The sequence below is a fragment of the Hyperolius riggenbachi genome, chromosome 6 (genome assembly GCF_040937935.1).
Source record: "Hyperolius riggenbachi isolate aHypRig1 chromosome 6, aHypRig1.pri, whole genome shotgun sequence".
NCBI lineage: Eukaryota > Metazoa > Chordata > Amphibia > Anura > Hyperoliidae > Hyperolius > Hyperolius riggenbachi.
In genome coordinates, this window is record NC_090651.1 from 48,934,566 (window position 1) to 48,960,520 (window position 25,955).

Here is a 25,955-nt window from a genome sequence, read left to right on the forward strand (position 1 = left end):
TATTCCCTGCTGGACAGGAAGTACATCACTGGGTTTCCCGGTTGTATTCACGTGTCACGTCACCGCCAACCTACTGTATATACTCGCATATAAGCCGACCTGTGTATAAGCCGAGGCTCCCACTGTTCACTCAGAAACCAGGAAAAAGTGATTGACTTGTGTATAAGCCCCCTCCCCAGTATAGCCCCCTCCACATTAGCTAGATGTTCCTCCAGTACAAGTCAGCCCCCCTCCCTATAGCCAGATGTAACCCAAGGATCATACAGTTGTGTCTCAAGAAGCCACTAGATGGTGTCATAGATCCCTGATCATTGCACCGCTGACACATTGCTTTCACGCTCCACTCCACAAGCCAGGGGACACGGGTAGTCTTGAGCAGTTCACTCTGTGCACCATGTTGCGGAGGATGAGGGGCAGGGAGCCAGCTGGTAAAAGCAGGCTCACTAGTGCACAATCCTTACGCTCCTCCTGTCAAAAACCTGAGCGGTTCTTGCCTTTTTCATGATTGCTAACTCAGTAAAGGACCCGCCTTTAAAGCGTTGCTATCATATAATTCCGGCATAGCGGGGTCTGAACCCTCTAGAACAGTAATTATAGATTGACGGTATACCTTGAAATGAATCGGAGCACTCAGTATATGATTTTATATAAAAAATTGTATTTGCTTATCATACAGCATATATACAAAATATGAACAATTCCAAGTAGTGTTTCCTTCTAACAGTATTCCATCTCATCAAGGCTTTATAGCCAAGCGATCATCAATCTTCTAAGTACATTCAAAAAGTAATATACCGGTTGTGTTATGTAGAAGAAGTTCAAAAATAGTCTCATCTGTATCAATAGCTGTGTAAAACTTGTAGTAATCTTCTTAAAGAAATAGCATAAAAAATAGCTTCTAAAAAAACGTCTTGCTAACATCTTAACAGAACTTAATGCTGAAAAATTAATAAAGTAAATCACCAGAATATTAAAGAGACTCCGTAACAAAAATTGCATCCTGTTTTTTATCATCCTACATGTTCCAAAAGCTATTCTAATGTGTTCTGGCTTACTGCAGCACTTTCTACTATCAGTCTCTGTAATAAATCAATGTATCTTTCCCCTGTCAGACTTGTCGGCCAGTGTCTGGAAGGCTGCCAAGTTCTTCAGTGTTGTGGTTCTGCTATGAACTCACCCTTTCTGGCCCCTCTATGCACACTGTCTGTGTGTTATTTAGATAAGAGAGAAGAGAGAAGCTGCTCTAATCAGCTGGATAAATCGTCCTCTGAGCTGGCTGAGCTTTCACATACTGAGGAATTACAAACAAGGGCAAAGCTGTTTGCAGGAAGAAAAGAGCAGCCTGAAACTTCAGTGCATGGGGGAAAGAAACACACAAATGATCTCTTGAGATTCAAAAGGAATGCTGTATACAGCCTGCTTATGTATGGATGTATTTTCTATGTGTGGACATACTGTACATCAACCTACTTCCTGTTTTGGTGGCCATTTTGTTTGTTTACAAACAAACTTTTTAAAACTGTTTTTAACCACTTTTAATGCGGCGAGGAGCGGCGAAATTGTGACAGAGGGTAATAGGAGATGTCCCCTAACGCACTGGTATGTTTACTTTTGAGCGATTTTAACAATACAGATTCTCTTTAAGCATATTACCCCTTCTCTGTCATCTCTTCAGCATCTAGAACCACTTGTGGGAAGGTAGCTTCTGCCTAATGTGTCTTCTCAGGAGATTGTTGGGCTTCTGCAAACTATGAGCTTACAGCTCCTACCTTTATAGGGGCAGGATGCAATATGGCTGCCTAATCTGTAATTTCCCTGGATCCCAGGTTATGATTGGCTAAAGCTTCCGTGCATCAAACGCTATCTATGTTTTGAATACTTAAATCACAATATTGTTTATAAATTCTTAATTACCTTATCTTGTGGGAATTAACGTCATCTGACGTTTGATTAAAAGGTCATATTTGCCGCAGTTAATTAAAAATGGACATCACCAGCCATCTTGTCTGCTGGCTGCCCCAGACATTGAGACTAAACAATGTCATTCATGACACATTTCTGATAAAGTGTTCACTGCTAATTAGGTTGGAATGTCTCGGTACTTTCCCAGACATAAGATTGGTCAGGTTGACACTGCAGTGTTCTCCCCAGAATTTTTTTCCAGCCGGGTGGCATGAAAAAGTAGCCGGGTGGGAAATTAAAGGGAACCAGAGACGTTGGGGGAAAGGTTTTATACATACCTGGGGCTTCCTCCAGCCCCATAAGCCTAGATTGCTCCCACGCCACGTCCCCCGCTGCCTGGATCTGCCGGTACCGGGTCTTGTCATTTCCGCGAGTCGGCCGTAGGACGCGGCCAATTGTTTGCATCACAGGGGCTCCCTCCATATACCTACGCATGCGGCTGCAAACTGCGCAGCCGCATGCGTAAGGGTATGGAGGGAGCCCCTGTGATGCGGACAATTGGTCGCGCCCGCCGGAAGTGACAGGGCCCGGTACCGGCGATACAGGAAGCAGAGGATTGCGGCGTGGGAGCAATCCAGGCTTATGGGGCTGGAGGAAGCCCCAGGTATGTATAAAACATTTTCCTATTTTTCCCTATCCTTCCTCTCTGGTTCCCTTTACGGTCACCATGTGTGGGGAAGGAGGGTGATGTTGTCTGCTACTACTAGGTGAGAATGGAGAGGGAGGATCATGCTGGGTGCTGCTTGCTGGGGAGAAGAGTAGGTGGAGCACGCTGGTTGTTACCTGGTGAGGTAGTCATGCTAGCCACTGCTGATAGGGGTAGAGGGTTACACTAAATGATGCTAATGGAGAAAGAGGCATCTTGCACTGAGTGGTGCTGTTTTGATGGGCAATCAGATAAAGTGCTGCCAAAGCCGGATTAATACCAGAAAGGGGCTGTGGACAGGGTGACTAATTAGGGCCAAAACCACACATCCCCACAGACTGTTTTGTTATCTCATTCAAAAAGTCTCACAATAATTTTGGCTGACAGTAGTAGTAAACCCAGTGTAGACATGCTTGTTGTTTGTCCATGCTAATCAACATGCACTACAAAGGAACATAAAAGTGCTTGGGGGTTTCTGCTGTGGCTTCTACCCTTAAACAAAATCAAGTACTGGTAAGCAGACATACATACTGTATACAGGAAATACGGTATATAGAGGACAGAGGGGAGTTGAGTAGAAAAAGGTGAATACAAACTGAAGGGAAGAGGAATAGGTGTGAGTCTGGGAGATAGATTGCCTTCGAGGGACAGAGAGAGAGTGTGAAAAGGACTGGGAAAGGGGAAAGAAAAAAAAGAGGGAGAAAGTGTGTGAGAGACAGAGGGAAATGTCTAAGAGGGAGAGTGAGAAACAGACTAATGCAGAAAAGAAAATGTGAGTGCACACTGCAGGAAGTCTGCAGACTGATGTCCAGGACAGCTAGCTATGTAACCTGTCCGGCCAGAGCAGTGGGGGAAGGGAAGCAGTAGTAGCTAGCTGTAAAGTTTTCTAATACCTGTCTTGAGAGACGGCAGCTGAGTCACAAGGATTCCTTTGCTGGGGGCGGGGGGCATTACTGCTTTCAGATAACCATCTGCCCTGCTGCTGCTCTCCCCGGCATGAACGAGCACTGCCGCTGCAACACACTGTTCTCTATGTGCTCTGGTCCTCTGATCGGGGGAGGCTGGGGCACGTGCTGGGAAATGTCTTGCATGATGGGAAGATAGGAGGCCGAGGAGAGCCGTTCTCTGCACTACTCAGGCAGATCAGTGACTCAGAGGGAATACAGCAAGCCCACGTTCTCTCGGCTCTTTTTCTGTGTGCACCCAACCTCTTCAAAGCTCCCGCGGTCTGGCTTGTAATGTCAGGAGGGCGGAGATTGTATCAGAGTGACAGCGGCCAGCTCCAATGCCAAAGCCGCTGCGCACTTGTGCTGGATGAGTGTGGAGGACGGCAAATATGCCGTAGACAGGGATTAGTGATAGTGATCACAGCAGCCGGGCGGGGACTGACCACCAGCCGGGCGCTCCGCCCAGTTAAAAGGCTCTGGGGAGAACACTGCACTGTAACCAGACCTGTGAGAGTCTTCAGCAATTTAAGGCTTATTGAAACATACAGGGCTTCTAATATACTTATTTAAATATAAAGCTTATTATATAATTCTTCTTAAAACAATCATATAAGAAATAATTGCATATTAAATCTTAATAATATAAAACCATTTTCTATATAAATATAATAACTTCAACCGCAGAGGTCAGCCTTTCATAAGAAATAATATTAATTTTATAAGACTATGAAACCGCCAGGTGGCATCATTGAATCATTTTTAACTAATTGGGAAAACACCTTTTTTGTTTTATATCTTCCATGTTTTGACTTTCTATGTCTGGGAAATGTTTATCTTTTCTTGCTGGCCTTGTAACAAGTACATGTCAACAACCCTCTAAAACAATCTCACGAGAATATTTTACTGTCTCAAATCATCACTGGCTTTGAAATATATTTCAAAGTATTGCCGTATATACTCGCAAGCAAGCCGAATTTTTGACCCCCCAAAAGTGGGCCAAAAGTTGGGGGGTCGGCTTGCTTGCGAGTCATGTTGGCTCCGTCACCCGCCAATCCCCCCCCCCCCCCCCCCCCCCCACGGCCGCGGCTGCTGCTATTACCCGGTGGCTTCCCATATGACAGCTTTTCCTGCATAAATAAAACCGCTAGAATTCTGACACTCCACTGTTAACAAAATCTGCTGCACTAGCTGCATATAAGCCAAGGGGGTAACTTTTCAGCACATTTTTTTTGTGCTGAAAAATTAGGCTTATACATGAGTATATACAGTATTTAAAATTCCTACATTTTGCTGCGTCGCAACAGATTCAGGCGGTAATGCAATGTTGACTTTGCATCGGCTTTTTGAGCATTTCCATCACAATGCAGTAAATGTTAGGCCCCATTGCCTTGCATTGCTGTTGAGTTACCCTGTGGTAAAATGGTAACGCTGCGCAGATTTCCAATGCAAGTGTAAAAGGGGCCTTAGTGAACCACACCTTTCCTAATTCAGTCCTAATCCATCAATTAAAGAGATACCGTAACCAAGAATTGAACTTTATCTCAATCAGTACCTTTCCCATGAGAAATCTTTTCCTTTTCACAAACTGATCATCGGGGGGCTCTGTATGGCTGATATTGTGGTGAAATCCCTCCCACAGTGTGATGTCAGGACCATGGTCCTGACAGTTTCCTGTCTGTAAACCTCATTGCATTGTGGAAAATATCAGCGGTATACAGCTGGGCCAGCTGCCAAAAACAGCAAGCAGCATCTCCTTCCACTGACAACACCTGCCAGCAGTAAAAATGTCACCATGTAGTAAATGTCAGAATGTAAATCGGGGAGAGGAAATATTTTACAGTGGACAAACACTGACTAAATAATTTATACATAATTATTGTAAAAATGAAGCACTTTTTTTTTTATTACATTATTTTCACTGGAGTTCCTCTTTTAATTTGAGTTGTGCCAAAAATGTTTGAGGACCTCGGTCCTTGAGGACTGGAGTTAGGGCTAGGGTGACATCCCTGCCATGGAGCACATTGACTGATTCTCACCTCCTGAAACTTATCAAAGCTTGTAGAGCGATTCCGGGAAAGGAGTGGGTGGAGGCACTATGTGTAAGTTTGAAAGTGCATGTTTACGAGCAGTTTAATTTCTTTATTTCCACTTCAATGGTGCTTTAAATATGCTGCAGAAGAGTTGTTGCTAGGTGACTGCCGGCAGCTTTGGAAGATGTGAGGGATAGGAGGAGGTACGCTACGTCTATCACTGAGGCTTTGAACATTTTAATCACAACACTCTTCATGTCATATCGCTCTTTTTGAATTATTTGTGATGCGTGTAACTACACAGCTTTGTCTCTTTTGATCTTTCCACTTCAAGTTTTTTAATTTTTCACCTGCAGGCTATGGAGGGGGTTTTAACGAACGTGAAAATGTAGAATATATTGAACGGGAGGAATCTGATGGAGAGTATGACGAGGTAAAACTTTTTGTCTTGTTACACTGCAAAGTATGATAAGGGCGGAGCATCTGAAGAACAGCAGATGGCTCTTAATGATGCATAACTCTGCAACCTGGAGAGCTTTTAAGGCCCATACCAACGGCGCAATACTTTGTTGTGGCGAGGGATTGTTTCCGCAGTCTCGTGGCGTGGGTTCAGATCCCCGATCACATGAACCTTGTTTAGTGGCAATAATGACTGTCGCATCGCCCCCGACGACTCGGCTTAAAATATTGATTGCTTGACTTCCTCTGTCGGGTGGCAAGTACCGTATATACTCGAGTATAAGCCGACCCGAGTATAAGCCGACCCCCCAACTTTTCCCTAAAAAATTTGGGAAAAAGTATTGACCCGTGTATAAGCCGAGGATAGGAAATGCTCCAGCTACTGATCCAACTGAGAGGCCCCTACCCGCCACCATAGGCACAATAGAGCAGGGAGGGCACAGTGGAGATAGCTGTCCCCCTCTCCTCCATGGCAGAGTGCATGCTAAATGGCCTCCTCCCCCCCACCATTGCCACAACGGGTCAGTGGGGGCACAGTGGTAATAGTTATGTGGGCTTTGTGCCATGCTACCCCCCCCCCCCCCTCATCCATGGAAGAGTGCATGCTAACTGCCCCCCCCCCCCCCCCCCGAGTGTCCCCTCTACCCCACCAAAGGCACAATGGAGCCATGGGTAAACAGTGGTGACAGCTGTGTGGGCTTTGTGCCATGCTGCCCCCCTCCGTGCAGAGTCATGCTAATTGCTCCCCCCTCTGAGTGTCTCCTCCCTCCACTAGCCACAACAGAGCAGGGAAGGCACAGTGGTGATAGCTGTGAGCTTTATGCCATGATGCCCACCTCCATGGCATAGTGCATGCACTGGCCCCCCTCTGAGTGCCCCCTCCCTCCACTAGCCACAACAGAGCAGTGGGGGCACAGTGGTGATAGCTGTGTGGTCCGTGCTGCCCCCTCTACCTGACTGAGCGTATGCTCTGAGTACCCCCTCCCGCCGCCGCCACCTCTTACCCCGCCATAGGCACAGCGGAGAAGTGCGGGGAAGGCATTAACAGCTGTGCGATCCGCGCTGCCCCCTCTCAATGACTGAGCACATGCTAATTTGCATAGTGTGGTGAGGCCTATTGCGCTGCTCTCACCTCCCGTCCGGGCCTCTTTCCGTGTCTCCGGTAGTTCCTCTGCTCCAGGCTCCAGCTCTTTCATCGCCTATGCCGCTCGTTCTCGCTGTCAGCAGCATGGAGCTCCGGTCTCGTCGGGGCAGAGTGCAGCCAGGGACGCTCATAGTCGTGCTATGACGCCATCTAGTGGCGCTTCCCACGATGTGCTGCACGCGTCATAGCAATGAGCCTATGAGTGTTCCTGGCTGCGCACTGTGTCCCGACGAGACCGGAGCTCCATGCTGCTGACGGATAACGAGCGGCATAAGGAGATGAAAGAGCTGGGGGGCAGAGAAAATACCGGAGAAGCAGAAGGACGTCAGGACAGGAGGTGAGAGCAGCGCGATAGGCCTCACCTCACTATGCAAATTAGCATGCGCTCAGTCAGGAGGAGTTGGCAGCACGGATCGCACAGCTGTTATTGCCGTCCCCGCACTTCTCCGCTGTGCCTGTGGCGGGGTAAGAGGTGGCGGGGAGAGGGGGCACTCAGAGGGGGGGTCACAGTAACTTGTCAGACTCGAGTATAAGCCGAGACCCCCACTTTTGGACCACTTTTTTGGGCCCAAAATCTCGGCTTATACTCGAGGATATACGGTATTTATTATTTATATAGCACCGACATCTTACACAGCGCTGTACAGAGTATATAGTCTTGTCACTAACTGTCCCTCAGAGGAGCTCACAAACAAATCCCTCCCCTAGTCCTACATGTATCTACATGTGATAGTCTTGTCACTAACTGTCCCTCAGAGGAGCTCACAATCTAATCCCTCCCCTGTATCTACATGTTTTTGGAATATGTGAGGAAACAGGAGTGCCTAGAGAAAACCCACACAGACACGGGGAGAACATTCAAATTCCTTGCAGATGTTGACCTAGCTGGGATTCGAATCAAGGGCCCAGCACTGCAAGGCGAGAGCGCTAACCACCCCGCCACCGTGCCACCCAAGTATTTGGCTCAGGCCTCGTTTCCATCTGTGCGCTTCTGTCTGCTCCTGTCCGCTTTTTAGCAACATGTATCAATCTTTAACATTGATGTGCTGATAAAAAGAAGGCAGAAGCGCACTAAGTGGAAATGAGACAGCGTTTTCTCATCTCCTCCAGGATTATTTAGTGCTCAGTGCACTGCCTGCAAGAGACACCTTGATGGAGATTTAGAAATTGGTTTGAGCGTATTTATGTAAACATGGGCTAGAGCAAAACTTTTTTTATTAAACTAGCAATGGAACATTTTTTTTTAATGCAACCATTGCTTATGTTCTCTAGTCTAAGGAGGACCTTGGTAAATCAGGTCCCAGGTATTTGGAGTCACCTATTGGTTTGTGGGCACTGTTAGGCAGAATTACGGTAGGGGTTAAATCTTAGGCACAATGGGCATGATTCGCAAAGCTTTTTCACCTTAGCAGCCAGCAGTGGCTTGATAGTGTAATGGTTAAGGGCTCTGCCTCTGACACAGGAGACCAGGGTTCGAATCTCAGCTCTGCCTGTTCAGTAAGCCAGCACCTATTCAGTAGGAGACTTTGCGCAAGACTCTCTAACACTGCTACTGCCTAGGATCGTGTCCTAGTAACTGCAGCTCTCGTGCTTTGAGTCCGCCAGGAGGAAAGTGGACTCAAAGCACGAGAGCTGCAGCTACTAGAACACGATCCTAGGCAGTAGTAAATGTTCTTGTCTTCTGTGTTACATTTTTAAGCTCCCAAAGAAATACAATTTCTTACCATTTCTATATTTTCTATTAAGTGAATATATTTAAAGGATAATTTAGGCAGTTCCATTTATATTCTTCACGATAGACTATAATTTACTAGGACCCTGGCGCTTATGTGGTACATCTGCCGCAAAAGAGAAGTTGCAGTACATGCTGTGTTTTTGTTTACTTTCCTCCCCTTTTCCCCTCAGACATAACTAATGCAGCCTGATTGGCTGAAATTTCTTTCACTCCTGGTTTTCCCCTCCCACACCTTTTCCTCTCTGATTGGCCAATATTTCTTGTACTGACAAAGTAACTCAGCTGAAATCCGATCCATACAAATAAACCAAGTCTGCAAAGTCACACAATGATTTGTGACCTTACTGCAGAGCTGTGTGGGAGTTTTTGAAGACTAGGAGGAAGCCATGCAAGCATACTAAATCAGAAAGATGAGAGGAAACAGAGTAAGGGAGGGAATGACATCAGGATTGGCTTCAAACACACGGATTCCAAAATGGCAACTGACAGAATTCTTTTTATTTACTATATAAAACTGACTGAAATCAAAATGTGGACAGTGCAATACATATGTTATGTAAGTAGAGAAAGTATTTATCTATTGTGTTTTTTTTCCTTCTGATATAGTATGGCTGACAACTCCTCTTTAATGCAACTTAGTGCGTACACCCACTGAGAGGGAGTTGTGGAATCTGAAGCTTTTTTTAAAAATAAAAAAACAGATACTCGCCTAAGGAGAGGGATGCACTGGGTCCTACAGAGCCTTCCTGTTCTCCTCCCGGTATCGGTGTTCCCACACAGGCTCCCCCGATAGCATCTCTTCCAGGTTGTGGAGACTTCGGCAGTCTTTAGAAGCACTTCGCTGGATCCAGGCTGGGTAATGTATAAACGGGGGGATCGGGGTGCCGGGCATTTGTACTAGCTAGCCTAGTGCTAGCTAGAGTGTTTTCAGGCATGGGATGTCAGGGGGGCACAAACTGGCAAAACCTTCTGAGCGGCGTAACGCTCAGGAGGTTAAGTGAGTATCTTTTTTAAATTATTTTTTTATTTATTTAACCTCCTTAGCGGAATGCCCGACACTGTTGGGCATACCGCTTCCTGGCCCCAGGAGTCCCCCTTGCATAGTAAATGAGATCCCATGCCTGAAAAACCTTTATCTAGCACTATGCTAGCTAGTACAAGTGCCCGGCACCCCCCCGATCCCCCATTAATACATTACCCCCCTGGATCCAGCGATCGCGCAGCCTCCCTGCACAGCTTCGGTCTCTCTATGGGGAAGACCACGATCCTCTCCATAGTGAAGACCAGAGCTGTGCGGGGAGGCTGCGCCGATCGCTGCATCCAGGCTGGGTAATGTATTAATGGGGGATCGGGGGGTGCCGGGCCCTTCTACTAGCTAGCCTAGTGCTAGCTAAAAGTTTTTCAGGCATGGGATCACATTTATTATACTGTGTGGCACAGTTGCAAAACCTGAGCAGCGTAACGCTCAGGTTAAGCTACAGATTCACTTTAAAAGAAAAAGACCTTCAATCTGATTGGGGATGTCTTATTGCACTCTCTGCCTTTTAGTTTGGGAGAAAAAAGAAAAAATACCGTGGAAGGCCATCATCTGCTGCCAAGCCAGTAGTCGTTAAGGGTGAAGAGAAGGAATCTGGAGGAGAAGAGGAGGGGGATGAAGAAGAGGAAGAGGCCGACCTGTCAAAATATAAATTGGATGATGTAAGTTGCAGTCCACTAAACTAATCTCCAAAATGACAACTATGAAGAATAAAGCACTGTAGATTTTCCATGACTGAAACGATTACTTGTGAAGATGTATAGACGTGTGTTCAGGTGTTCTCTGATGTTGCTGAGAAGGTCTTCATTGATCCTTGTGATGGATCACCAGCGACCAACCTTTATTATTGTTATTATTATTATTATTATTATTTATATAGTAATGACCTCTTTCACAGCACATGGTCATGTAACAATTTCTTACCATAGTCGAAGGCCAATCCTGAGGGGGGGAATCGGTTAAAGCGGACCCAAACTAAAAATACAAGATTTCTGAAATAAAATCTATTTTCTAAATTATAATAATAAATAGCAGCCTTTTTTCAGCTGCATGATGACAAATATAAAATATTTGACATGTATTGGACAAACCTCTCCCTTCCTTTCATATTACCGGCAAATAATCCGGCAAACTGGTGGAGTAGATGGTGTCCAGCAATGGAGGAATTGCTAATGGCTGCCACCTGTATAACCCTAGTTAAGCATAGAGGAGGGTGAAAAGCATGCACTGAAATGCTCATAGGCTTGAAGGAGTGTTTATTTATCTTTGTATGTGTCAGAGTGTTGCAACTAAATATTTTGAATTAAAAAAAATGTTTGGTTTGGGTCCGCTTTAACATACAGTGGGATGTGAAAAGTTTGGGCAACCTTGTTAATCGTCAGGATTTTCCTTTTTGATTGAGGCAGAGCTTAGGGCTGTAGCTCTGCCTCTTCGCGCATCAATCCCCGCTGATCGCCGCCTCTCCCCGCCCCTCTTACTCTTTCTTCACTGAGAGAGGCGGAGATCCGCGGGCAGATTGACATGAATGGAGGCAGAGCTGCAGCTCAAAGCTCAGCCTCCATGGGCAGCAAAATCCACGACCAAGAAAGTCATGGATTTTGCACAGGGGATTTGGGGGGGGCGGGGGGTATATAAACCCCTCATTTCGCTGCGGGGATGCTATAGAGTATGCTATAGAGTATACATTAATATAAGCATTGATTTTATCTCGCTTCAGTGTTTCTTTAAAGCACATTTTTTGTATAAAGGACAGATCTTTGTGCTTTTTGTTACTCTACTTCCTTGTACCAAATTGGTATTAAGAACGTTTTATTGGCTCTAGGATGAGGAAGATGACGAAGATGGAGATCTCTCCAAATATAACCTTGCCAGTGATGAAGAAGAGGAGGCGAATAAAAATAAGAAATCTACACGCAGCAGATCTAAATCCCGATCATCCCGTTCCTCCTCCCCCTCAAGCTCAAGGTCTAGGTCCAGGTAAACGGGTACAGGTCAAGGGTAAAGCCGGGCAAAATGTCAGTATCTAAACTTTTTTTCTTACCTTTTTATTTAATTAATTTATATAATCTAGAGACATTAACTGCCATTGAATGTCCTCTTTAATAGCTGTATTGTTTACATGTCTTATTAATTTATAATTTGCCTGTACTTGTACAGATTACTAAAACATTTTTTTTTTAATTTACACTTTGGGCCAGCTTCAGTTGCAAAACACTCACTGTAGAGCTTCTTATAAAATCACACATGATAAAGTGTGATGTTCTCACCCCCACGGCCCGTATTCCACATATGGTCTTGAAATCCCCGTCCCCAGTGTGAAATTGGGCCCTGGCTTTTTTTTTTTCCAAACCATAGGTGCAAAGGATGATTGATGTCCTAACTCCACCCCTCATGTCCATGTAATCTAATCTAGGCAGACAGACATCTGAAATAGGAATTATAGCAATCAGACATAAGAAAGGCTGCAACAGTTCTCCAGTGTATCCACTCTGTTACACACTGTGAAAAGAGAAGTAATTTGATCCAGGCAGGCAAAGAGCAAGGGAGGGAACCAGGCTGGAAGGGAGGACACAAAGCTTCAGTATTAGAAGAAATAAGTGCTGCTACAGATGTGAATGTGTTTGTATTGCCATTCAGATCCTTTTTTTTGGGGGGGGGGGGGGGGGGGGGGCTGGAGGTGGTCTTTAATGTAAATTGGAGAGGATACTTGTACTGAGCACATTTACAGCTGAGGATTTATGTAGCACCTCATGTAGGAGTGGCCACCTGTCACCTCATGTCTTGTTCAACTGACCATTTATAATGTCTCTTCTTTGCATGCCTTGTTGTTAGCATTATGTTATGTTTCTGCATACAAACTGTATTTAATAATTTTGGGTTTCCTGTGAGTGTTGAAGCTCAGGTCAGTTTTTTTTTCTTTAAGTGTAGAAAAGGTTTTAAATGGGCAGGCTTATTTGTTTGGTGATCTGAAGTGCAACAATCTACAGATCCAGTGCCATGTTTTTTTTTTTTTGTTGGTTTGATTCTTCTTTTAAAAAAATAAGGGCATTTATACTTACCTGGGGCTTCCTTCAGCCCCCGTTAGGCCATGGGCTCCTCCCAGGATGCTCCAATCCTCTGCTGTACTGTGCATGCCTGGCAATAGGCATACATCCATCACCATTGAACGTTCCTGGTGAAAGGAGCATGATGCAGGGGCAGCCTGGCCAACTATGTTCAGTACAGTGGGGCTGGCAATGACTGGAGGAAGAGACTAGGCCAGCCAGTGGAGGATCAGAATTTCCCAGCAGGACGGTGAGGGAGCCCATAGCCTAAACGGGGCTGGAGGAAGCCCTAGGTAAGTTTTATAAATGCATTTATTTTGTTTGTTTGTTCAGGTTTCTTTTTAAAGGAAACCTCTATCAAGACTGATTTGTATTTATTTTCCTCCTCCTCCCCAGGTTTAAGGTGGCCATACAATAAAATGATCCAATGTTATGGCATTTCAATGAAAACGAATGATTGTCCAGAAAATCTAAAGTATTTGTTTCTATATCAGTCGATCGGGAGCGATGGATTATTCTGATCAGTTTTTAGGAAAATTGAATGGTGTAGGGTACATTGTCAATGTAACTCTGGGGTTAAAAAATACACACGTGTGGGGTGTATTAATTTTTTTTTAAAGATGATCCGAGATGTAAAACTGTAACAAGTACCTAGTCTATATATCTTGTCTACAGTTTAGTTTACACAGCAAATCTAGCTGCAAACAGCTTCAAAAGTTTGATTATTTCTGTGATACAATGAGGGCAGCCATGTTCTGTTTGTCACATTGTCACAGGCTGAGGGCTGGAGATGCTATCAGTTTGCCTGTGTATAAATTAAGTCCCCTCTCCTCCTCCCTTCTCCCCTCTGCCTCTGAAATCAATGGCTAGTAACCTCCTCCTCCTCCTGCCCAGACTGAGCTCCCATAAGCCCTTGCTACACTGCCAAGGCACAAAAAGAGCTGTGGGCGAGGCTTGTTTAGTTTATAGGGAATTAGCGTATTTAAACAAAACAAAAATTATTTGGCATCAGAGCTGTGGAGTCGGTACAAAAATCTTCCACCTCTGACTCCTCAGTTTATGAAACCGACTCCGGGTACCTAAAATGGCTCGACTCTGACTCCTTAGTCTAATACTTGCCAGTGCTGTGGATTTTATACAAAAATCATCCGACTCCTCAGTTTATGAAATCAGACTCCAACTCTGGGTGCCCAAAATTGCTCCAACTCCGACTCCACAGCCCTGTTTGGCTTGAGGAATGCCCTATAAACTATATGAAAGGAACACAATTATGCAATGAGTAAAAGTTTCTCAGATCCACTTTAAATGTTACAATCCATCAGAAAAAGTGATTGTAATTCTTGAATTGAAAAGAAATGTAAAACATTGTAGTGTGGCCACCTTTAGAGACATGTGGAGGGACAGTGGAGCAGTTTCTCAGGAGGACTCGTCAGAAGCATTGTTTTATTCTTATGATTACTGACTGGTTGCCCTAGGCAACTGCTCCAGTTGTGTGTTGGGCTTTTGTTACAGACCTAAGTACCTCTACAAGTCCTACATGTTTGCCTTTGTGGCACTCATGCTAGTGACTTAAATTTTGGCTTGCCAGGGTAGTTTTCTATATAATTTGCAGAAATAGTATGTACCTAACTGGAACTTTTTACCAGGGCTGTGGATTTTGTACAAAAATCACAGACTTCTCAGTTTATGAAACCTCCGACTCCACGGCCCTGCTTTTTACAGGGCTAGTCTGATTCTACAGTAATTTTTTTAGCTTGCAGTTTGATTATTCAAGCTGCCAATTGCGGTAATCTTATTCTTGGACACTGTTTAGCCCTGTTGAAAGCCCCAGCCAGTCCCCCGCTAATTCATTTATTTTTTTTATACAGCAAAAATATCACGCATAGCCAAATTTTAAAGTTGTATGGAATTCTAAATTTCATCTAGTATAACGCTCATGGAAGGGTTAATAACTTGAAGGTCCACTTCACTTAAAAGTTAAATGAGTTATATCTGTTTTGTTTGATCTGCAGTTGGTAAATGCAAGACTATCTAATAATGATGAAATTGGCTTATCAATTATTAGAGCTTTTATCAAAACGGTGTACTTCCCAGGAATTTTTCCCAGCCGGGTGGCATGAAGAAGTAGCCGGGTGGGGCGAGATGAGAATGCAGGGCCGGTGCTTCTCTGCACAACTCTGCTTACAGTATGAGGAGGCAAGCCGATGACAGCCGGGTGCTCACCAAAACTAGCTGGGTGGAGCACCCGGCTAAAAAAGCCTGGGGAGAACACCGCGAAAAATGGAAATTTGCATCATTAACCCTTACAGCAACTTTATACTAGTGTGTTTTTGTTTCTAAAAGTTCTTTTGGCATGTCTAATCTTTTAAAGCAGAGAAGAAATGTGCATTTCATACATTAAAGTAAACCTGTTAGAAAAAAGACTGGGGGGGGGGGGGGGGGGGGGATTGGGGGTACTTACCTCCAGGATGGGGAAACCTCTGGATCCTAATAAGGCTTCCCCCATCGTCCTCGGAAAGCTCATTCCAGTGCTGGCAGCCCCCGCACAACCAGGCACAATAATATTTATATTTTCCTGCAGATGCATTAGCAGCTCTCTGGTCTGCTTTTACGTAAATTTGCCAAGCCCGGTTGGATCTACTCTACTGTGTAGGCGCAGACGTCTCGCACCTGTGCAGTATAGCGGATCCGAGTGGGCTCAGGTATTTCCACCAGATCCCAAGCAGAGGGCCGCTAGTGCGCCAACAAGGAAGATTCATGGGGAGCCAGCGCTGAGTCCCCTCTGCTGCAGAGGATGGGATCCTGAGGCTTCCCCCTCCCAAGGTAAGGAACCCCCGGGGACACTCTTTCTCACTGTATGTACCGTGTTTCCCCAAAAATAAAACACTGTCTTATATTAATTTTACAACCAAATAATGTGGTAGGTCTTATTTTCGGGGAGGGCTTATAATGTTGGTCCCCAGTGGCAGTTCCCATCCCAGTAAAGCCCTGATGTGCTGCCCAGCAGGGATAGCCGAGGGGACCTGGTCCATAAGGGCAGCCCCCAGCCCACGATATCTGTGGGAAGAGACATGTTATGCACAGGTGAATAGTCCTTCCCTCCCTCTGCAGAGTGGCGAGCGGAGCATTACAGCAGAAGAAACTCGCCGGCTTCCGACATGGCAGCAATAACTTCTCTCCTTAGCAGTGTCCGGGTTCCTCTGGTTGACAACGGTGACACTTGTCATGTGACACAGCGGGACGTGCGTGCGTCACATGAGCCGCCGTTATCAAGGAGAAGAAGCTGGACGTAGCTGAGGAGAGACGCTAACGTTGGCATGTCTGAAGCCGTTGAGTTTCTTCTGCTGTAACGGTAATGCTCCGCTCGCCACTCTGCAGGAGGGGTGGGGTTGCGATACACACATTGGGTGGCCCAGCTAGGTCTTATTTTCGGGGGATGTCTTATATTTCAAGTTTGCTTGAAATATAAAATAGGCCTTATTTTCGGGGGAGGTCCTATTTTCAGGGAAATGCGGTACACTTTAAGCTCATCTGTACTCATTCTTGATTGCAGTCAGTGTAGCAGTCTAGTGAGTTTCTTCTGCAAAAAAAACAATCTGATTGCCATAGGTTACTTTGCATTGCTTAGGTGAATATATCTAACTGTGTAAATAACTTGCTTATTTGCCTCACTCACTGTAATACTTTTGAATTATTTATTATTTATGGGGTCTGAGTAACACATTTGCTTTCTAATCTTTTGGTAGAGATGTCTTGTGTGAATGATTGTGTGTGTGGTGAGCGCCCAGTGCAATGTATGCCCAGGGCGAATGTGTGTTCATTCTTGGTCATCAGAGCCGGACAAAACTGCGCCATGTTGTTTCAGGTCGCGCTCGAGATCTTCTTCCAGCTCAGGATCGCGCTCCAATTCAAGAGGCCGCTCTCGATCTCGGGGGTCCAAATCAAGGTGAATGGGTGTTGCCACGCTCTCTGTCACAGCGAGAGAAAAGTGGTTCAGGACCGTGTGATGCGCACATCTCCTTCTCTACATGTTGATTGTGTTCTGTTTACCTGTTACATGAAATGCTTTCGTCCGTATTGAACCTATTGCTGTTACAGAGGAACTTCAGCCTAAACAAACATACTGTCATTAAGTTACATTAGTTATGTTAATTAAAATTGATAGGTAATATGATCTCTTACCCACCCTGTTTAAAAAAAACAAAAAAAAAACAGGCAAATGTTTGTGATTTTATGAGGGCAGCCATCTTTTTGGTTGAAAGGAGGTGAAGGAGCATGAGACACAGTTCCAACTGTCCTGTGTCCTGATCATCCCTGTCAGTTGCTAGGCAACGAGAACACAAGAAATCCCATCATGCTTTGCACAGTATTAGAGGAAAAATGCCTGGGCAGTTTTCTTTGATGGGGCGGAGCTAAGCTTCTGGGCAGCTAAAAATAAAGCTTAGATAAGAAAAACAAAGTTCTGATGCTGTGAAACTGGAACGCAGGCGAGTTCCGTTCAGAACACAACGCACAGGAACGCACGTCATGTGCGTCTCTGTGCGTTGCGTGGCTGATCCCATTCACTGAAAGTGAATAGGACAGCCACGCGTTTTTACAAAAAATGCGTGCAGCATGCATTCCCGGACCGCACAGGTCCGGAACGCATGCAGTGTGAACATCAGACATTGCACTCTATGCAATGTCTGATGTCGTGCGTGTCGGCCACCTGCACGCGTTTCCAAAACGCGACTGGAAACGCGTGCAGTGTGAACGGGGCCTTAAAGAAACACCAAGCCTTTTCAGTGCTGCTGAGTACATTTTTAGTCTGGAGGTTCACTTTAAGGATTTAAATAACTTGTCTACTGCACTGTTCCGGCTTTGAAAAGAGTCCCCCTGTCCAGTTCACGATTTAAAGCTAGAATAGTGCAGAAGACATGGTATTTAAATCCTTAACATGATTTATAGATAAAATAAGGAAAACTATTTCACTTCAGATTCTCTTTAAAGGGACCCTAAGCAGAAGCTGTGGCTATGCATATAAGCATACTCACAGCTATTTAGTAAAGAGGGGATACTCGCGCATGTACTCCAGACCAGGAAGCCTGGGGGTCCTCTCTGCACATGCGCAGGCTTCCTGGTTTCTTCCTCCGCGCGTGAACTGCACCATGACGCACGGCAGAGGGAGGTGGGGGGAAGAAGCCAGGAAGTCTGCGCATGCGCAGAGAGGACACGCAGGCTTCCTGGTCCAGGGCACAGCGACACTTTGCTTCAGTGACGCTTGTTGCCATGTAATTTATAGCGGTCACTGGGGAGAATCAGAGCTTACTGAGGGGGGGGGGGGCTGGTGAGTGTCCCCTCTTTACTAAATAGCCCTGGGTATGCCCCAGGGGGTCCCTTTAAGTATGTGTTTTTTACTCGAGGTTCGCCTCAGGTACACCTTAAATTTAACATACAATTTGCATCAACTCAAAATGATTAACAGCTCATTAACCAACTTTACTTGACACAAGCCACGTTCACAACCTCTGACTGCTTCCTGCAAACCGTTCTCTAGGTGTTACCTTCTCATTGGTGCCAAAAGAAATCCATCCTGAGTAACAAGCATTTTGTATTTGAATTTGATTTTGGAAATCCCATAGGTTTGTGGTAGAAATTATGTTCTCTTTGTAAAATAAATGATTGCTGCATTTTAAGAGGGCTAAAATAAGTATACAGTAAGGTTAGTTTGGTATATTGGATATTCTAAGATTAGTTTGGTAAATTATCAAACAACTTCATGTCAATTCACAAAGGTGTTTACTTCATGCGGTATTTAGAATCTTAAAGAATCCTGAGGTATCGAATTCGGTATTTGAAGGATTATTGCAGTGCATGGAAAATAGAAGACAGATCTGATACAGAAAGCATTATTTTTTTTATTATACTGAGTGAAGAGCAAGTCAAGCTGAGTAACATAACATTTGTATCAACTCAAAGCTGTTTGCAGTAATAACAAAAAAAATGGTTAATAAGATGCTTAGTAATGTGTGGGTGTGTTTTTTGTTTTTTTGTTTGTTTTGTTTTTTTATCAACTTTCTTACTTTCCTGGACAGTTTCATTAACTATTCCTCTTTTCCTTGCCCTCTGTGTCTCCCCCCCCCCCCTTCTCTCTCTCTCTCTCTCTCTCTCTTTCTCTTTCTCTCTCCCTCTGTCTCTCGCTCTCCATCTCTCGCTCTCCATCTCTCGTCTGTCTCCCTCTCTTTCTGTCTCTGGCCCAGTGCGCACCAAAACCGCTAGCAGATCTGCAAAGCGCTAGAGGTTTTTGAAGCAGATTTTCAGAGCGATTCTAGGCATGTTTAGAGAGATTTTCTAAACATGCCTAGCTTTTTTTGGGAGCGATTTTGTGTAGCAGATTACAAATATTGTTACATTGAAGCTGTTACTGAACAGCTTCTGTAACAAAAACGCCTGGAAAACCGCTCTGATCTAGTGCTTTTCAGAGCAGTTTGAGCTTTTCCTATACTTTACATTGAGGCAGAAACGCTTCTGCAAACAGCAAAAGTGCTGCAGGACCCACGTTTGCAGTTTGCTAAAAACCTCAAACCGCTGGTGTGCACCAGCCCATTGAGATACATTAGCCAAGCGTTTTCACAGGCGGAAGCGGTTTGCGGAACGCTTCAAAAAACCGCTTGGGGTGCACCAGGCGCCTCTCCTTCTTCTCTTTCTCTCTCTCTCTCTCTCTCTCTCTCTCTCTCTCTCTCTCTCTCTCTCTCTCTCTCTCGCCGCCCCCCCCCCCCTTACCTCCTTCTGTAATATTCCAAAGAGGGAGGGGGGGAGAGACAGGGGCTTTCTGAACAAGGAAGTTCATTCCAACAGTGGGACTTGCTACAACTCTGCAGTGTCTTTGTGGCAGCAGCCTGCACTGTCAGTCCTCTACAAGTTTACTTCAACGGCTGAAGTTGCTAAAGGGCAAAGAATAGAAAAGGCTGGGTCTCCACCTGGATTTTGCAGTATTTGCTTAAAGTAAACCAGAGCTGACAACATAGGAAGAATTGATACTTACCAGGGACTTCCTCTAGCCCATAAGCACATTTGAGTCCCTCGCTCTGCCGGTCAGCCGCGACCAGCCCCGGTAAACGGCTCAGCCGCATCAGTTGTGCAGTCGTGGTGTTCCGCGCATGCCTGCGGCTGTTACCAGAGCTGATCGTGGCTGAATGGCAGAGCGCGGGAGGACAGCGACGGACTCGCACATGCTTATGGGGCTGGAGGAATCTCTGGGTAAATATCAATGCTTCCTATTTTGTCAGCTCTGGTGCACTTTAATTTATTAGTGATACCATATGCACAAAAAACACAATGTTTTGGCACTCAGGCCTTTGTCAAGCACTCAACAAAGGCCTGTGTGCCGAAACGTTGCTCTTTCTGTGGCTATGGTACCACTAATAAATGAAGCGAATATTGCAAAATCTCAGTTGGAGACCCAGCTTTTTCTATTCTTTGCACCTGATTGTACACCCCTGTGGGATCCAGGTGCATGCTGGTCGAGTCCCTAGTGCTGCGACTGTCAGTGGTTGGAGCTCGGGGGCAATTCTTTTTCGTGGTTAAAGATGCTAAGGAGCCAGAACATGTATTTGTTTGGAAGTCAACCGCTTGTGACTCTTAACACAGATATCCTAGCGTAGGAGTGTCTATACTTCTATTCCACAGCATAACTTATTCTATGTGTGATGTTTTATACATAAATTGCTATACGGTTTCTTTTCTGTATTAAATCCTCTTCATTTTCAATCAATAAAGATCCAGCTCCAAGTCGCCACAGGGCGCCAGTTCGGCGGGGTCTTCATCGTCATCGGGGAGGGGCAAGAAGAGAAGCCGCTCCAGATCCTCCTCCAGTGACCGCAAAAAAAAGAGATCAAGATCACGGTCAACTGAAAGGTTTGGGTTACTGTAGAATTAGAAGGGGAATGGATGTGATATTTGGGAAAATAACAAACGGTTTACTTATTTCTGTTCTACAAAGTCTGAACAATCTTACCGTATAGTCAAAAACTAAGCTTTTATTCGTGGACTACAAGGATCTTCTGTAGCACAGCATGTTGGTGTACAGCTTCCCATAATCCATGTTTCAAGCCAGTCATTAAAGAGAATCTGTACTCTAAAATTCTTACAATAAAAAGCATACCATTCTATTCATTATGTTTTCCTGGGCCCCTCTGTGCTGTTTCTGCCACTCCCTGCTGCAATCCTGGCTTGTAATTGCCATTTGTATGCAGTGTTTACAAACAAGACATAGCAATTGATAGGCTGAGAGGAGCTGAGTGTGTGTCATACAGAGTATGCAGGGGGCCTGGAGAGGGTGTGTATAGCTTCTATCCAATCACAAGCAGCACAGCACATTCCAGCCTGACGGCCTGAACCCGACAGACCTGACAGAGGAGAGAAGATTAGATCATATAACAGAGATAATACAGCCACTGTGCAAATAGGAAAGGCTGCAGTTAGATAGAGCACATTAGAACAGGCATACGAACTTATCGGATAGAAGAAATAAGGCTCAAAATTTTGTTTGAGTCTCTTTAAAATGGACCTGACCTCTTGCACAGCACAGAAGGAAAACACAGAGAAATGCACCCTGTATGTATTTAGAGCGTTTAGCCTGTCTAATTCCCCCTCATCTGTGACTAATCACAACTGTAGAAAATACAATCTTGCAAAAACCGCGCTGATATCAAATCTCAGGTGTATTAAATACGGTGGTGCGCCAACTAAATATACATATACAAAGTCCACTTTCAAATTCTAAAGTTTCGTCGCTACATGTTCATGGGAACATTAGTGCACAGCTCTTTTCTAGAATTTGAAAGTGGACTTTGTAGAAAATACAAGATGGTCCGCACTTGTCCACTTGTTAGTTTAGACTTTATTCAGGACATATCCAGCATCACAAAAACCCTTTTTTACGATGTTGGATACGTCCTGAATAAAGTCTAATTAGCAAGTGGACAAGTGGGGACCATCTTTGTACTTTCCTCAGTATTGTTTGGAATCGAGCTTCCAGGATCCAGTACTGGTGGCAGAGCGCTATATTTTATTTATTTTTTCGTAATCACAAGTATAATTTGATCTCTCAGCTTTGTCAGCTGGCTGCCTCAGCAGAGCAGCGAATTTATAAGCACAGGATGTTAACCCTATGTCTGTTCCATGAAAGCAGGAAGTAGACACTGCAGATTTATTGCTGGATTTGAATCCATTGTAACAGAAATGTCTTTTTTTTTTTTTTGTTTGTTTAAAGATTATGCTGTTGCGTATATTTTAGGGCTGGTGCACACCAGAGCGGTTCTGGCGCGTTTTTCAAAACGCTTGTAGGGGGAAAACCGCTTGGCTAGTGAATGGGATGGTGCACACCAGAGCGTCTTGTTTCTTACACAAACTCGGGGGCTGCAGAATTTTTTAGATTTCTGAGGCGTTTCTGCCTCAATGTTAAAGTATAGGAAAACAGCTCTGAAAAATGCTAGATCATAGCGGTTTTCCAGGCGTTTTTGTTACAGAAGCTGTTCAGCAACAGCTTTACTGTAACAATGTTTGTAATCTGCTACACAAAAACGCTCCAAATAGGCATGTTTAGAAAACCCCTCTAAACATGCCTAGAATCGCTCTGAAACTCTGCTTCAAAAACCTCTAGCGTTTTGTGGATATGCTGGAGGTTTTTGGTGTGCACCGGGCCATAGAGTAGAAAGGAAGTTCAGGTCCACTTTAACATTACAGCATAACAGAAGATAAAGGCGCAATGTATTACAAATATGTATTTACAGAAAATATGTTTGAAAGGCACATCATGCAATGCAAATTGTACATACAAAGTCTTGCTTAACTCACTTAATAGGCACAGGCATAAACCGGGAGGAAACTTCCAATACTTAACTTGTATCTTCCTGGGCACAACGTTTTTAAAACCAATCTTTTTGGATATTAATTTACAAGAGATATTTGATGTTTTGTCCACTTGGGGGTGCTGTATAGTCGGCATAAACCAGTGACTAAACTCATTGCAAAGGAGTGTAAAGTCTCTTGTCATTTACAAGGAACGTAGGCAGCTGCTCCAGCTAATTCACAGTATGAAGGAAAGTTGCAGATCTGCCTTTTGAAACGTGCAACATTTTGAACAGATAAGATCTATAAGTATTAACAGGACCACCGTTGCAAAAAATTGTACATTTTAAAATAGATGTAAGTAGGTTTCTAACAGAGTAAAATTTAGCTACGAATTACTTTTCTCCTACGGTGCTGTCACTTACAGTAGTTAGTAGAAATCTGATGGAACCGACAGCTTTTTAACTAGTCCATCTCCTCATGGGGGTTTCTTAGTATTTCACTTATTTTTTACAAAAGCACTCCCTGGAAAGGATCTATACAAAGATGTAGACCGCCCTCCCTACCTGTTTGCACACTATTCTTGCAGTTGAACGGAGCAACTGCTATTCACTGCCATTTCTTTTGAAAATAAAGAAAACCCTGAGCGAATCCCCCATGTGGAGATCGGCTAGTCCAAAACCTGTCAGTTCTGTCAAATTTCTACTACCTACTGTAAGTGACAGCAACATAGGAGAATAGTAATTTATAGAAAGTTTAACTCTGGGAGAAATTTTACTTATTTGTGTTTTTTTTCATGCATTTTAAAATGTTGTCGCAATGGTGGTGCTTTAAAAAAAAATGTCTCTTTTGCTGTAAAAGTCCATTCGGGAATGACTTCAGTCTTTTTGAAGTCCTGACTTGATGTGGGTTCAGCTTCGACCCACTGGATCAGATTTGTCGCTCTAATGCCTTGCACATATATATGAGTACTGCCGCCTCAAAGGGAAGATACAGAGACCTGATCCCTCATGGGATAGTGCAGGGTAGAGGCTATACACAGGTGACTCTGGCCTCTGTTGCTATGCACGGGGAGGAGGTCCAACAGCAGGCGGATTGCTCGCCCAAGGGCCACAGTACATACGCTATATTCTCAGCAGAGGCCGCACTAGCCAAGTTTAATCTAGTGTGTGTACACGCCATGCAATATTCATTTCAGATCCTATTCAAATGAGTCATCAATTCAACATTCAGATCTGAGATGGATTGGGTACAGAAGAAAGCCAGCATACTCACATATGCAATTTTTTCTAATCTCTATCAGATGTCCAATCAATTTTCCAATTGGATAGCAATTGAAAATGAATGGAAAGGAACGATGGCCAGTCTTTTAACAAAAATATCTTCCAGCATGTCCGATCTGCTTCCGACTGAGAAACGGATCGATTTTGAGCTTGGGATCAGGCGCTTACAATCAGTAGGCTGTATATATTTTCTCGATTGGAAGTAGGAACTGAAGTGAAAATTGCATGGTGTGTACCAGGCCTTAAAGTGTACCGGAGATGAAAGAAATAATATGTAATATGTCAGCGCTGCGTAATATGTTGGCGCTTTATAAATACAACAAATAAATAATAAATAAATCTCAGGTTTCCATTCTTACCGGAGGTTTCCTCCAGCCCCCTTGAGGTTGTGCGGTTCCTTGCGGTCTTCCTAGGCCGCTCCTGTCCTCCGCTGGACTGCCTGGTATTCTATCCCAGTTGCGCGTCATTGCACATGCCCAGTCACGCGCACTTCCGTGGCTTGGCATACGTGACTCTGCCAGAAATACCGGACTGTCCAGCAGGGGACAGAATCAGCCGGGGGATACCTCCAGGGACCAAGCGGCCTCAAGGAGGCTGGAGGAAGCCCCAGGTAATTATGGAACCTGAGACTTCTTTCATCTCAGGTTCCCTTTAAGTACCTGCTCCACATTTGTTCCTCCTTTTTTGTTTGTTTTCCTTAAACTGTTTTTCATAAATCTGCCCCCTTGTCCCTTGGTGCAGCTGTATTTACTTGGCATCCACCTATCTTCCATTCTAAATTCAGGTGTAAAGTAATGCTACAACGTTTTGCTTGCTTTGTTGTGAGACTGATCAGTACAAAGAGATTAACGAAACGCCCACCTTTCAATTTCTGTTTTCCAGGCGCAGAGTCTCCCCTTCGGGCTCATCTCATTCTGGCTCCCGATCGTCCAGTTTCAAAAAGAAATAACTGTTTAGGAATAACACCCGCTGTAGCGCATGAGGAGGATAAAAAAAATGAAATATACTTATATTGGAAGTGGAGGAATTAAAAACAAATCCACAGAATTATGTGTAATCCGTAGCAGCAGAAGTGCTCTCAACTGTGCTTCCTCTCAACCTCAGATTCCTCAGCCCAGACTTAGTAGCATTTTAAGCCATAAGCTTAAAGGACAACTGTAGTGAGAGGTATATGGTGGCTGCAATATTTATTTCATTTTAAAGGGACACTTAAGTCAAACAAAAAAAATTAGTTTTACTCACCTGGGGCTTCCAATAGCCCCCTGCAGCTGTCCGGTGCCCTCGCCGTCTCCCTCCAATCCTCCTGGCCCCGCCGGCAGCCACTTCCTGTTTCGGTGACAGGAGCTGACAGGCTGGGGAAGCGAGTGATTCTTCACGTTCCCAGACACATTAGCAGCCTCTATGCTGCTATATAGTATATGATATATGCTATAGCAGCATAGATGGCGCTATTGTGGCCAGGAACGCGAAGAATCACTCGCGTCCCCAGCCTGTCAGCTCCTGTCACCGAAACAGGAAGTGGCTGCCGGTGGGGCCAGGAGGATCCGAGGGAGACGGCGAGGGCACCGGACAGCTGCAGGGGGCTATTGGAAGCCCCAGGTGAGTAAAACTAATTTTTTTTTGTTTGACTTAAGTGTCCCTTTAAGCTGTACCAGTTGCCTGGCAGCCTTGCTAATCTAGTGGGATGCAGTCGTGTCTGAATCACACCAGAAACATGCAGCTAATCTTGTCAGATCCGACAATCTTAGAAACGCTTAAAAGGACACTTAAGCCAGAAAAAATGAGTTTTACTCACCTGGGGCTTCTACCAGCCCCCTGCAGCAGTCCTGTGCCCTCGC

General features: G+C 44.7%; 1 protein-coding gene across 1 annotated transcript in view; it reads left to right on the forward strand.

Annotated features, from left to right (window-relative positions):
- Positions 1-25,332, forward strand: part of ZRANB2 (zinc finger RANBP2-type containing 2) — a 47,163-nt gene extending 21,831 nt beyond the window's left edge. The window contains exons 5-10 of the mRNA XM_068239228.1: positions 5,942-6,018; positions 10,472-10,621; positions 11,782-11,936; positions 16,869-16,949; positions 20,762-20,899; positions 25,000-25,332. Coding sequence (XP_068095329.1) covers positions 5,942-6,018; positions 10,472-10,621; positions 11,782-11,936; positions 16,869-16,949; positions 20,762-20,899; positions 25,000-25,066 — 668 coding nt within the window. The 3' untranslated portion in view covers positions 25,067-25,332. The remainder of the gene's footprint in view (positions 1-5,941; positions 6,019-10,471; positions 10,622-11,781; positions 11,937-16,868; positions 16,950-20,761; positions 20,900-24,999) is intronic.
- Positions 25,333-25,955: the final 623 nt, after the last annotated feature.